The sequence below is a fragment of the Calypte anna genome, chromosome 1, assembly GCF_003957555.1.
Source record: "Calypte anna isolate BGI_N300 chromosome 1, bCalAnn1_v1.p, whole genome shotgun sequence".
Taxonomy (NCBI): Eukaryota; Metazoa; Chordata; class Aves; order Apodiformes; family Trochilidae; genus Calypte; species Calypte anna.
In genome coordinates, this window is record NC_044244.1 from 121,891,174 (window position 1) to 121,904,622 (window position 13,449).

The following is a 13,449-nucleotide window of genomic DNA, read 5'->3' on the forward strand; positions in this document are numbered from 1 at the left end:
CTGTTTCCTTACCTCTTTTTCCCTGTACTCTCAACAAGACACCAGTAAATAATTAGACAGAGACAGAAATGTCAAGCCTTTGCCTCCAGCCCTGCAGCTAACACCTCACTTCAACGAGTATCCTAAGTAAAACAACCCTGAATAGGTAAGCAGAGAACACAAAAGAATGTCTTTATGCTTCTGATCTTGGGGCAACAAGTCAAAGCAGCAGCAGGGGAACTCTGTTGAAGGTACAGGGACCAAATGAATACACTGATTTTAGCTCCAAGAACTAGAGCTCATTTCTGAGCAGATGAACAGATGATCAGGAGAAGAACTGAGATATTCTCCCGAATTTCAGAATTTACCACAACCACTACTGCACAGCACTGCAAATTCATGACAAAGAAAAAAAAAGAGGAAACTAAAACCAACATTCATGTCTTAACATGAATATGCTTCTATTTCATTACAGTTGCCATAATAAATTTTTGATACTAGAAAACAAAATAAACTAAGAAATAAAACACAATAATTCATGCTAATGCTTCCCAATCATGCAAAACAGCAAATAAAGTTCTATAATAAAGTGCCAACATTTTACATTAGTCAATTATTTTAGCTGCTCACAAACAAATACCAGGAATTTTCAGACTAGGATGAGTAGCACCCCTGAGTGAGAATGATTTTTTTTTTTCTTAAACTGACAGGCAGGCAGTTAAAGAAAAAACTCCATGGAGAAATAATTCTATTGATGTAGAACATTAAGAAAGCTTTTTCTATAAAAACACTTACAGGTGCCACAATAGCACATTGTTGGCTTATTTTACCATTAGTAAGTATAGTTAAAGTGGCAAAGTTTTCTAATCCAGAAAAGGCTGCAATCCTACAGATCACTGAAGACTGCAATCCTACAGATACGGCATCCATCCTAGAAAAATCCCCCTGCTTGAGGAAAATGTAATTCTTACATAACTAGGAGCAGCCTTTGTACCCTAAATAAACTCTGAAATCTCTCTTATTTTCAGTCCTTTCTGGAATTCCTCACCACCACAGCTCTAAAAGCCTGACATCCCAGAGCAAGGCTGTCATCAACTTTTCTGTTTAGAGAAGTACCTAAGGGGAAAGCCCAGCCACAAGCACAGAAACTGATTTCCACCATCAGAACCATTAAACTTTCCATTAAAGTCCCCCTGGGTTTCTTAGTGATCCTGAGAGCATGTCACATGGTACAATTTCATTCATATCACATAAGACATGTATATCATCCACTATGGTTAATGTTGCAAATCTAACAGATTATTTCCTTTCTTCTTCTTCAATTGTATCTATTACAGCACTATTATTCTCAGGACTGAATCACATGATTTTCACACTAGGCTCAACTGCATCTGTAAAAGATTGTTATTAGTTGCAGAAGGTCTCTACAATCAGCAAGTGCCTGTTAAATTTATGTCACTAATGCATTAGAGAGGGATATACAGCCTCCAGCTGCAGACAGAACGATGGTTCAGCATCATCTGGCTACTGCTGAAGTGCAGAAAGAATACCATCCAGCAACTGGAGAGGACAAAATGTCCAGCAAGGACAGAAAATCATAAGCCAGCTTTGGCGCAGCAAAGCCTGGCTCCACACCCATGTGTATTGATGGCTGAAGACCAAGAAAGAGTACAGCTCCTCATGCCTGCTCCAAGCTTTTGCACCCTCAGAAATGTTCCCAAGTAACTAACTCGAGCACAGATCCTACGAGGAGAGGCTGAGGGAGCTGGGGGTGTTCAGCCTGGAGGAGGCTCAGGGGAGACCTCATCACTCTCTACAACTCCCTGAAAGGAGGCTGTAGCCCGGGGGGGGTTGATCTCTTTTCCCAGGCAACTCTCAGCAAGACAAGAGGGCATGGTCTTAAGTTGTGCTGGGGGAGGTTTAGGTTGGACATTAGAAAGAATTTCTTTACCGAGAGGGTGATCAGACATTGGAATTGGCTGCCCAGGGAAGTAGTGGATTCTCCATGTCTGGAGATATTTAAAAAGAGACTGGATGTGGCACTCAGTGCCATGGTCTGGTAACTGCAGCAGTAGTGGATCAAGGGTTGGACTTGATGATCTCTGAGGTCCGTTCCCACCCAGCCAATTCTATGATTCTATGAATTTCTGAGGCTCTGTAAGGCACATATACATACAGCATGCAAAACCAAAGAGGAAAGACCACTTCCCAGTTCCAAGTTCGTCTAGGGGTCCAGATGTCTTTATTGTTCTTCCACTGTAGTGATACAGCACTGATGCTTCTGTGACTGCTGAATACTGTACACAAAACGGAGAGCTACCCTTAAACCAGTCTCCTAGGATCCTTGTAGCTATCCATGGCTATATCCAGCCAACATCTGAAAGTTGAACACACTCCTTTAAAAAGAAGGTGATTAGAAAATAACTTTCTCTGAACCAGTGTTTTGACAACAGGACTGGGAGATGTAACCTTGCAATCCTGTTCTGGTGTTACAGAGAGAACAACCACTGACTGAAGACAAAGGCAGCACTCACCTCTCTCTGATCTCTTGTCAGGTACAGAACTCCTGCACCCCATGGCTCCAGTGATGCTGGCCATCAGTTTTAATTGCTGCTGATATGAAGCATGTTTCTGTCAGCTGTTAGCATTACACACATTTCTTGTGTTGTTGCTTCAGCAATGACGATAACATCCTTCTGGGCACCTCCTCTGCTCTTCCTGGCACTCCTATCAGGAAGAGGATTGGGAGGGAGGGAAAGAGGGGGGAAAAAAAAGTGTTTGACAACACAGAATCTACAGCTCATAAAACAAGTACTGTTCAGCACATCCTACACAAACTGGACCTGATGAACCATACTAGGTTTCTTTTTCATATCTGGTCACTATCAGCATGCATGAAAGAACTCCACAATGAATACAATTTACTTCTTAAGTGTTAGGTGAAAGTTAATGTGCACCAGTGATTTCTTAATCTGAAGAACAGCTATTTAAAGCTTTACTACTAGGGACAAGGGACTAGAAAAGCACATTACTCATCATTCATGTTATCTGAAAATTGGAACTGCAGAATTCCTAGTGCTTTAAATTATGTCTGATACTAATGCTAAAAAATCCCCAAATCTCATACCTCCTAACACTATTGGTTTGAAAAGATATCACTTTATCCCTCAGTGTCACCATCACCAGATTTACGAGAGAGTGTGCCACAGAAAACAGCTTAATTATCAGACTTCATTTAAATAAAACATCCAACCTTGTGTTTCATTTCTACTGAAACATTCTAAAAAAAAGATTTGGTTTCATTAAATAAATTAACAATGTACATTTTGCAGTGTGGCCTTTTGGCTTTTTCTCTTGGTACTTGCTCAGCTCCTCACTAACTGGTATCACTCACTACAGCAACATACTTCCTAATCAAGAAGTTCAAATGAATACAGCTCCCCTCAGACACAAAATGGGTTCATTTCTAAGCAACAAGAAAGTCACTGATGCTCTTGGAGAGACTGAACTTTGTTTTACATAACAATTTATTACATGATCACACTGACCCCTCTCTCTCCCTATCTCCAGGGTTACCTGTTTCTCTTTAGAATGTCTGTCATATCATTGTTTCGATTCACTGACACTACTTTAGAGTTTTAAAGCAAAGAAGAAATTCATCAACATAGAATGAATTCTTAGCTACTATTATTTTCCTTTGGCTCTACTAGCAGAAGTGACAGAAGAATAAGAGAGGAAAGCATAAATGTGTTAACTAGCCTATTCTCCATTTCAATAGTAATACATTAATCACTGTGGGACTATTTACAGATCTTCTATTATAATGTATGGTATTAATATTGCACAACTGTTTATAGTTGTGGGACTATATGCAGGGTCACACAACACAACACTTGAGCTGGGTCTGCCACCTTCCGAGTCAGTGTTTCACAAAAGAAGGATTTCACAGTTTTTTTCTCATAATCTTTTCTTCCCTCTGAAGAAACTAGCATGAAACTTTAAAAAGTGCTGTTAAAGTAATTTTGAGCATATCAGTGGCTTTGGCAGTACAGTATCTCATAATGCACTGATATTGCTAACAGCTTAATTCTGTAAACTCTCCACACAGCTGTTGCTCTCCTGAATCTTTCCTGTTTCTGACTTCCCCCTTAGGAGAATCTCAAGTCTTCATTAGCCCAACACAAACCAGCCAGCCACAACTTAAATTGGGATCTGAAGACTTACAGATAGAGCAAAATAGAGCTTACAGTCCAAGTTATTTTGCAGGGAAACTGTCTTCATTAAAGGGCAGGTCAGCATGTGCCCAGCAACAGGGCAATGGAAGCCCTAAACAGAACCATCACACCTCACAAGGCTCCACCCAAGCCCAGCAAACAATAGGCTGAAACAAGAACCAGGGAACTTTCACACTATCACACCCTACTGCCAGTGACTTTCCTCCTAGGCATTCTCCCTCTTCCCTACACCTACAACTCAACTCCGGGACTTCTGGCACCTCCGTGAGCAAAGAAACAAAGAAGGTAGAGATGGAGGGACAGAAATTTTATGGTGATAGTAGTAAATGAAGCCTGAAATGTACACTCAAAGTTCGGATGAAAACTTGCACAAGTATATTCCTATCATTAAAAAAGGCTAAATTTGGTCATCAAAGAGCTAGTCCAGGGGAATAATAATTTCCTCCAGTCATAAATATCTGCATTGAAAAGTGTACATAGTGAACATTCAAATTACTACCCAGTTTCCTGATGGCTTCCCACGTGGCTGCAGATTCATCCTGGCCACCAACCCCCACGGTCCAGACTCCAGACCAGCCACATCTCCTGAAGACTGCAGGAAGCAAGGTCTCCACCCAAGCCCAGCAAATACCCTTTCTGCCGTTCTGGTCTGACTAAAGATTCATGAACCAGGTGAAAAGGCCCCAGTGGAAAGAACCAGTGCCTCCCCCAAGCAAAGGTTCTTCATTGCTCCTAACTGAGTGGCTCGAGGGGAAGAAATCCTCCCCTCCCACTCCTCAGGCATGTTGGTTCAAGCCAATTCATGCTTCATCCCAAACTCTGCCTTCCTGAGCAAAAGCATAGAAAAATACCAGGCAAAGGCCATGGTAAAGCATTCCATGTCAAAGAAGGTTGAAAACCAAGCATTTAACACATCAGAGTGGTATTTAGCGCAGCAATGTCTGGTGAGGAATTACTGGCCATTACAAAATTTCCCCAAATGTTGGCTGATGAAATGGAAGGTACTGAAAAAGGCTTCAGAGATACAAGGTAGCTTGATGAGAATTTGGGACACAGTGTTGTGTTAGCATTCTGGATATTATCCACTTATTTACCCATAAGAGAGAATCTACCGTGCTCATGAAAAAAAGCAGGCCGTAATTCAACTTCTACAAGCTGATGATCTGTCCCATTTTTAGATATAACTCCAAGAAATTGCTACACTTCTCTTAATTCAGTAAAAAGGCATATTTGTGATGGACAGGCCCTAAATACTCAGCACATCCACGGAAACATAATAAAATGTCATTCCAACCATGCCAACAGACATGCACCAAGCTAAGCCAGAGTGGCACATGGTGTTCTTCCTTACATTGGAGTCACTGAAGGTTAAACTGCAGCAAGTGGTCAAAAATTCAGGTTTCAGAACCTGTGCTGTCAAGAGCCTGATTTACAGAGATAATTAATCAGTACCATTTGATACAGCTGTAATAGGTGCTGCCCAAAAATCAATCATACCTTCAGTCGGTCAGTCACGTAAAGACCAGGCTGCCTCAAGAATAATGGAAATCTTGTAAAGATTTATAGCTGACTTATAATGAAATCAGGCTGCAGACCCTTTGGGCAGAGAGCCATCCTTTCAAGCATACCTTTTCTTTTAAAATTAGATGAGCTGTGCTACTGGCAGACAAGTGTAAGCTAGGTCAAGCTGAAGATTTGGAAGCCATAAAAATAAGAGCCATTAGAATCTAAGTTCTTATTCTTGCTTCATTTAATTTCTTACCTTTGATAAACAAAGAATGAAAGATTCCTCCCTTAGTTTTTTGTTGGCATGGGATTTCAACAATTATGCTACTTCCACTACAAGCTGTTTCAATGGCTATCTCCAGCAATGTGCCTCTTTTCCCTACTCACCCCTTTCTCAACCATATTTGCAAACTGGTAGCAGCCTCCTCCCATAACATATCTTAGAAGGCACATGTGATTGAAGAGATGATGAAAAAGAATGTTTTTCTTCATAGGGACCAGATGGATGGATAGGCAGATGCTTCCAATAACAGGGGCTTTCCTTTGATGTCTTCTTGATACACATTTTCTAATCTTCTGAGACTCATAGATTTCCTTTAGAGTTGTTTTCTTTTGGAAATAAGAACTGTAGAGAACTGAGAGATGCTATAATGTGTTTATGTTGAGTTTGCTTCAGTGCATTGCTAATGGAATGAAGCAGAAAAGAGCAAAATAATACTCTAGAGAAGAGAACCCAGAAACTAAATCACAACACCCAGGTTATCACCTGCAGAGGGACAAATCTGCAATTGAGATTGTCAAGGAAGGTAATCTAGAGATGAGTTAAGGGCTTCATTACCTAAAAGACTCACCCTGCAGGAAGTGGGATGAAGCATCCACAGTCAATTAATAGAATGAAAGAGAACATGACTATTATAAGAGATGCTGTAATTTTTACAACAAAGCTGAATTTGGTCTGCCAACTGGCTGACATGAGAACACCAAATGCAGGCAAAGCAGTATGTGTTTAGTTCTCTCTTATTTTACATCCATGGAGCAAAATGACATTTCTATTAAGTGACTTCCAGTGATTATATACATGTGAATGAAAGAAATGACAAGGCCTCTTTGTTCACAGGTAATTTCTTCAGCTTGCTCACAGAAGTAAGTCTGAGCTCAATATAGAACATTTTGAGCAATGGCCATGTTAACAGAGCTTAGTGCTTGGACCAGACATCCATAACAAATGGATGTAGTAAGATACCAGGAAGCCAGCAAAGCCTGAAAGACAACAGGATGAAGACAGACCAGTTCATTAAGGTAAACTTGTATTCCTGGGCCCCAAAAATTAAAGAGCTGCTCAGGCAATTATTGAGTGCAGGAACTGCATGCAAATCCAAAGGGAATCTATAGAAAAAAGTTAGGAAAATGCCAGTTCATGCTATTAACAATCAATAAAGGATACATTTCCACAAAACACTTCAATTTTTTTCATCAGCAAGAGGATAATGTTTTTACAGAAGAGGTGCAGTAGCAAACACAAGTGGACAAATGGGGTGCAGATCACCTTTAAGTATAAGCAAAGCCATTGTGTCACTTTCCAGAAACATCAAATGCCTCCAGGGAAGAGTCCTCCAGAAAGCAAGAAGAAAACTAAGAATCCTGAATGAAAGTTAGCTCTAGTAAACTGGATCCAATCAGAGCATAAAAGTCAACAACAGTTGTAGCTTACTATCCTGAAGGAAAAGGAAAATCTGAGTCACACAATACCCTGCAGCTAACAAGCAGAGTCTTAATGACATCCTATTTAATTCTCCTTATTTGAGGGGGAAAAGTGGTGAAAAAGCAAAGCTTCAGAATAAATACAAGTTGAAATCTGAGGCAGTTTAGAAATTAAATTAATGCTTCAGCTGAAATTCATATTGTTTTTCATAAAGTTTCAGTTAAGCGTCAGAACAAGGTTCAAACATGTAAGAACACTTTTTCCTAAAATAAGTAGTACATGAAATACAGTAATCTCACAGCTATTTGATCTCATCTGCACTCAGGTGTTCTGGATAACTGATCCAGTTCAGTTCAAACTTTATAGCTTGAAGCACACTGTCTTTTTCTCAGAGTAAAATAATTAATAGTCCCACATGTACCTGTCACTCACTACACAGACTGATGATGAAGTAAATTTACTCTTTAAAAGCCAACTACATATATAGACACAAGCCCCACCCAAATATATTACCTGTTTTTCCTTTCTGCTTCAGCAATATCAAGATTTTTTTCCAAAAGAGTGCCTTTTTTAAAGAGAAAACAGTCCCTTTTTGGAAGCAGAACTACACGAGGTGTGCAGTTCTGCAGAACAAGTGCTCCAGTTCTCTCTGGGGCTCTGCAGCTCAGGACCTGCAACGTACTTGCTCTCCACCTATTTATACAGCTTCCCGAGAGGAAATTTCTTGGGCACTGCTCTTCAGAAACAGTCAGCAGGAAACGCTGTTTTCATCCTCCTGCCCGATGCGCAGGCTCATGGCTGCAGCCCTCCAGCTGCACTGCACGGGTGCTGTTGAAGAGCTGTTTTGTTTTCACCATGCCTCCCCCCCGAAACTCAGGCAGAGAAAGGGATGGGCTGAAGTTATCCGCCGCACATCTGAAGTCACATGATCTCCTCCAAGAGGAATGGCCTTCCTGCTGTGTGGAAGCAAGGATTTGCATTCTTGCTGACCTAGCACATCGGGAAAAAAAACATAGGGGTTCTCCAGGTATTTCGTTATCTAACTGGCATGATTATAAAAGCCCTTGAGGAACGGTATACAGAATGCACCATGAGGCATTGTATCTGTTTGTTAGTGATACAGGTGTTCTCCAAAGCACTTGTCATACCCAGATAATGGAACAAGTACGAAGCGCTCAAATCCTGAGCTCAGAAGCACTGCAGGAACGCTGGCACACTTCATTTCTTCATGTGCATGCACATGTCCTCCCCATAAACGTGTGACTGGAATTCAGTGGCCTCAGTTTGCATCACAGCTCTTCTGCTCCCTGCGTAGCTACTACTGGAAAGGGATCCAACAAGCTGAGAACACTGCAGTGTTCCTCCCCTGTCCTGTCAGGAAGGCATGGCACTACTGCATGCTCTGCAACCAAACCCTGACCCCTGGCAGCAAGGCCTGGAGCAGACGCTGACTGAGCCCCTCACCACGCTGACCATGGACTCCCTGTCACTGCCCAGGTGCCTGGGGCAGGGCAGAGCCCTCACACTCTTTGTTACTGCCCACAGCAACAGGAATTCCCTGAGGGATCTGCTGCTTCTGGCAGTGTATCCATAGCACAGGGACATTGCAATTTTGAAAACATACAACACCAAAATGATGCAAATATATAAGCTGTCAGTAGAAGCACAGTATTGTAATATCACCAGTACAGTCTCGGGCCTGGTCCTCAGCATCACACGTCCTCATCCTCACCACACCAGCTTCTCCCCAAGAGTGTCCTGTCTTTCCACCCCTCTCCAAAAGCTGGGGAGGTGCTTCTTGCAGCTCTGCAAAGTGCTGGAACAGAACACAGCAGCCACTTCTGTGGGGTCAGATCCAAAGAGGTCCATGTGTGAGCAAAAGATCAGAATCACTGTGCCCCTTTCTCTGCAGCCTCTCCATGGGATGGAGTCCTACCAGGACTGGAGAGGGAGCAATAGATTTCTCAGAGACAAAGCAAGATCTTCACCCTCCTGCCCCTGCCTTAAGGTCAAATAATACTGTAATGTGCCTATTTTCAGGAAATTTTTGCCATCAGCCTGGTGACAGTTCTAATAAAATACAACTGTGAACAAGAAACAGAGTAATCAAATTGTCTTTTGTGACAGACAGACAGCTTCCCTTACTGTGACACAATGGACACATTTATTAATGTGCAATAGCTACTTGGAGTGCCAGACCAGTAAAGCAGAAGGCACTGTGGGAATGCACTGGTGTGACTGACTGAGCTAGTTAGGGTTCTGAAGTTCCAGACACAGGCTTCCACTTTCAAAGCTGTGCTGTGAGACGAGACAGTAAACGGCATGCATACCAGGCATGATAATTCTGCATGACACAGCAGAGTTCTGTTTTTCTGGCAGGATGCACTTTCCCTGCTCAGACTTACAGTAGCTAATCATTTATGCATGATCACACTGTTCTGCCAAAATGCATGCAAGCAAAAATATATCATAACCTCTTTCCACTGCACTCTGGGGATACACATTATTTATAAAACATTTACTGTGCCTCATAAATTCATCTATATTGGCATTTACCAAGATGTCTGCATCATGAGGGGGTATAAGATCTGTCATGACAGCCAACAAATCAATCAGAAACATTTCATCCAATGCAAATGGCAGAGGGACAAATTATCTGTTAGGTTCTGTAGGACATAAAGTCTCCACTGCATGTTTTATTTTGTTACTCATGGAAGTTTTTCATCCTCTGTCCTAGTGGTCTGATGTGACCAAGCAACCTGATAAAGTCTTGCTGGACTGAGCCACCTCTCCAGTTACCTATGAGGATCACAATAACATGCAACTTGAGGAACCACAAATGTGCTTTCCAAATTAACCTTTCCAGTTCAAGTCCAAAGACACAGGCTGTACCAAACAAGACCATTCTCCTTTCTACATAGGGCAAAGAGAACATATCAGTCCCACCAAGGACACACATACTACTGCTTTTTTTGTTCACCAGTCATGTATCACATATACAGTGAAGATGCTGAAAAAGGCTTTAGCATCCACAGCCACGACAGAAAGTAGGCCAAAAATTTCTAGCTGTATGTTATTGAGCAGCCTAGTCTGACAAGAAAAAACGCAGTTATGTTGTTAGTGTAAGAAATCAGAACATCACTTTACAAGCAGCCCTTCTTGATGTAATAGCACATACTCTGTTTTCCATTTACTTTAGAATCATTAACCTCCTGAGTCAGGCTTCATGCAGGCATTCTACATACATAATTCAAATTCTGCTTCAGGCCTATTTCTCAGAATCACCCATTACAAAGTGATGTAACTGATATTTTTCAGAAAGATCAGAGTTGAAGTGAACGTGCTCCTCCTGAGCTCTGGCCATGGCTCTCCTTCTCTTAGCCTACAAAGCTCAAAGAAGTATTTTTATGTAACCCAACAAAGCATTTCAAAGTACTAGCCAGCAGACAAGTCCCTGCCTGAGAGACCTGGATGTCCAGCCACAAATAGATAGAATAAAAAAGAAGAACCAAAGAGAGAAATAAATGTCCAGAAGAATTTTAAACTGTCTAAGCTAGTGAAAACACAGATATCTGTTCTCACAAACAGGAGGAGGTTAATTTGGGTAAACACAAAAAGAGATCTCCTACCTACTGACAATTCAGGGTGCACTAATGAATAAAAGACAAATACTAGAATCCTTAGCAAACAGAAGACAAAATCAGAAATAAGAAATGCAGCTGTAGGGCCTCCAGACTCCTGAAGGCCAAGAAACAAGACCAGAACACTATGAAGGGTACCTTCATGGTGTTCAGAACACAGATCACCATACCTTCTTTAAAAATGAGAACAATTTTTTTTAAAAAAGGAAAATTTCCCAAATTATCAGCTGAATGCAGATTACTCTGGGAAGCAATGACTAATGACCTAATTTGCACAGCTCTACCTCCCTCACAAGTTAGCTTCAGCCTCCACTTAGTGCCTATAGAGATGATAGCTATATACAGCACTCAGGTTCTGCCAAATCTTAGTAAAGCAACACGAAGAAAAAGAAGTGGGCACAAGAATTGCCAAACAGCAGCTTGATCTGCATTGTGTTGGTTTAGTGAACTGTAAGCTGCACACGCAGTGCAAAACCCACATCCTGAAGCTGCAAGCCTACCAGATTCCTCTTCCCAAAAAGCTGGGTTAAATCAGGCTCTCCAGGTCAGGAGAGTACACAGATTTGACTCACACTGTAACAATCAGTACGTAAAGACTTTAAAAAAAAAAAAATTTTTTTTTTTTTTAAGATTGGGAACTAGCAACAACTAAGTGTGACCATCACATACATTGTAAGAGGTCAGAAAAGTCTATGGAAATAATTTTGTTCATTTCTATTTTCACCTTATACTTATGAAATTGCTTCTAATGACAGAGAAATCAGAAAACTGTTTTTTACCTTAAAACAGTGTATCATCTGCAGTACACCATCAATAACAAAATATTGTTAAATGCAAGAGCTGAGGCAACAAAACACTTGTTTACAGGCACCACATGCTTCTGAAAATAAACAGAGGGCTGTAGCACCTCTCTTGTGAAGACAGGCTTAGAGAGTTAGGGTTGTTCACCTGGAGAATGGAAGCCTCCTGGGAGACCTTATAGCTGTCCCCCAGTACCTGAAGTGGGCCTATAGGAAAGCTGGGGAGGAACTTCTTACAAGTGCATGAGTGGTAGGATGAAGGGTAATGGCTTTTAACTGGAAGAGGGGAGATTCAGGTTGGACATCAGGAAAAAATTATTCAGTGTGAGGGTGGCAAGACACTGGAACAGGTTGCTTGGAGAAACCAGATGCCCTGTCCATTAGTGTTGCAAGGCCAGATTGGTCTAGTGGGAGTTGTCCCTTCTGAGTGCAGGGGATTGGAACTAGTTGATCTTTATTAATAAAGTTCCCTTCCAACCCAAACCCTTCTGTGATTCTAAGATTCTGTAAGAAAGTTGAGAAAAGACATTTAGCAGGGCTTGATGCAACAGCACAAGGGCTACTGGTTTTAATAAAAGAGGGTAGATTTAGACTAGATATAAGAAAGAAATTTTTTATTATGAATATGGTGAAACACTGGAACAAGTTGCCCAGAGAAGTGGTAGAAGCCCCATCCCTGGAAACATCCAAAGTCAGGCTGGATGGGTTCTGAGCCACCTGGTCTAGTTGAAGACATCCCTGCTCACTTGCAGGGTGGTTTGGACTAGAATGCCTTTGAAGGTCCCTTCCAACCTAAACCATTCCATGACTCCATGACTCCACCAGCCATTCCCTTGGGGTTGGCAGGATTTAGTACAGTGAGGACTGAGGTAAAGCAACATAACAAAACCCCAGGTAAGCCATAACAGATAAAACACAGCAACTAGTGTGTGGCCTAGCAGATGACAAAAAAATCCCTAAATGAAGGGGTACCTGAAGCGGACGGGCACACAACTGCTGAGAAACAGCTGCAAGAAAACACCACAAATCCACAACCGAAGTAATCTCAGATGCTGCTGGTTAGAAGCAGGTGGCGAGCAGGCGGCAGGAGCAGCTGTCCCAGCTCCCCTTTAACGCAGGGACACCCACCGACACTCAGGCCTTATGACGCATCCACTTTTTTTTTTCTTTTTTAATTTTTTTTTTGTTAGTTTGGGTGGGCTTTTGTTGTTGTTGTTTTGCCTTAAAAATAAAAAGCTCCATTTGCGAGGTACCACGGGGTAGCACCCCCGCAGCCCAGAGCTGCGCAGGACGATACGCGGCGGCTTTTGGGGCCTGAGGGGAAGCGAGGGGCGGGGAGGGGGGGGCAGGGGACGGGCACGGCGGAACTGAAGCGATAAGCGCGAGCGCAGGGCGCCCCCTGCCGGCGGCGCGGCACCGCAGCGGGAGTGGGACACAAGATCCGCCCGCCTGGTTCGGTTCTGTCCCGCCCCTTCTCAAACAGCGCTCCGCACCCGCAAGGGCGGGGCGGGGGAGGGGTGGGGGGAACAGAAAGGGCGGAGGGTTATAGAAATAAGGGCAGTGCTTCCGCTGCGCTTCTACGTGGC

The 13,449-nt window shown here is 42.4% G+C and overlaps 1 protein-coding gene across 1 annotated transcript in view; it reads right to left on the reverse strand.

Moving 5' to 3' along the window:
* Positions 1-2,577, reverse strand: part of PPEF1 (protein phosphatase with EF-hand domain 1) — a 30,703-nt gene extending 28,126 nt beyond the window's left edge. The window contains exon 1 of the mRNA XM_008505961.2: positions 2,514-2,577. Coding sequence (XP_008504183.2) covers positions 2,514-2,577 — 64 coding nt within the window. The remainder of the gene's footprint in view (positions 1-2,513) is intronic.
* Between the last annotated feature and the right edge of the window lie 10,872 nt (positions 2,578-13,449).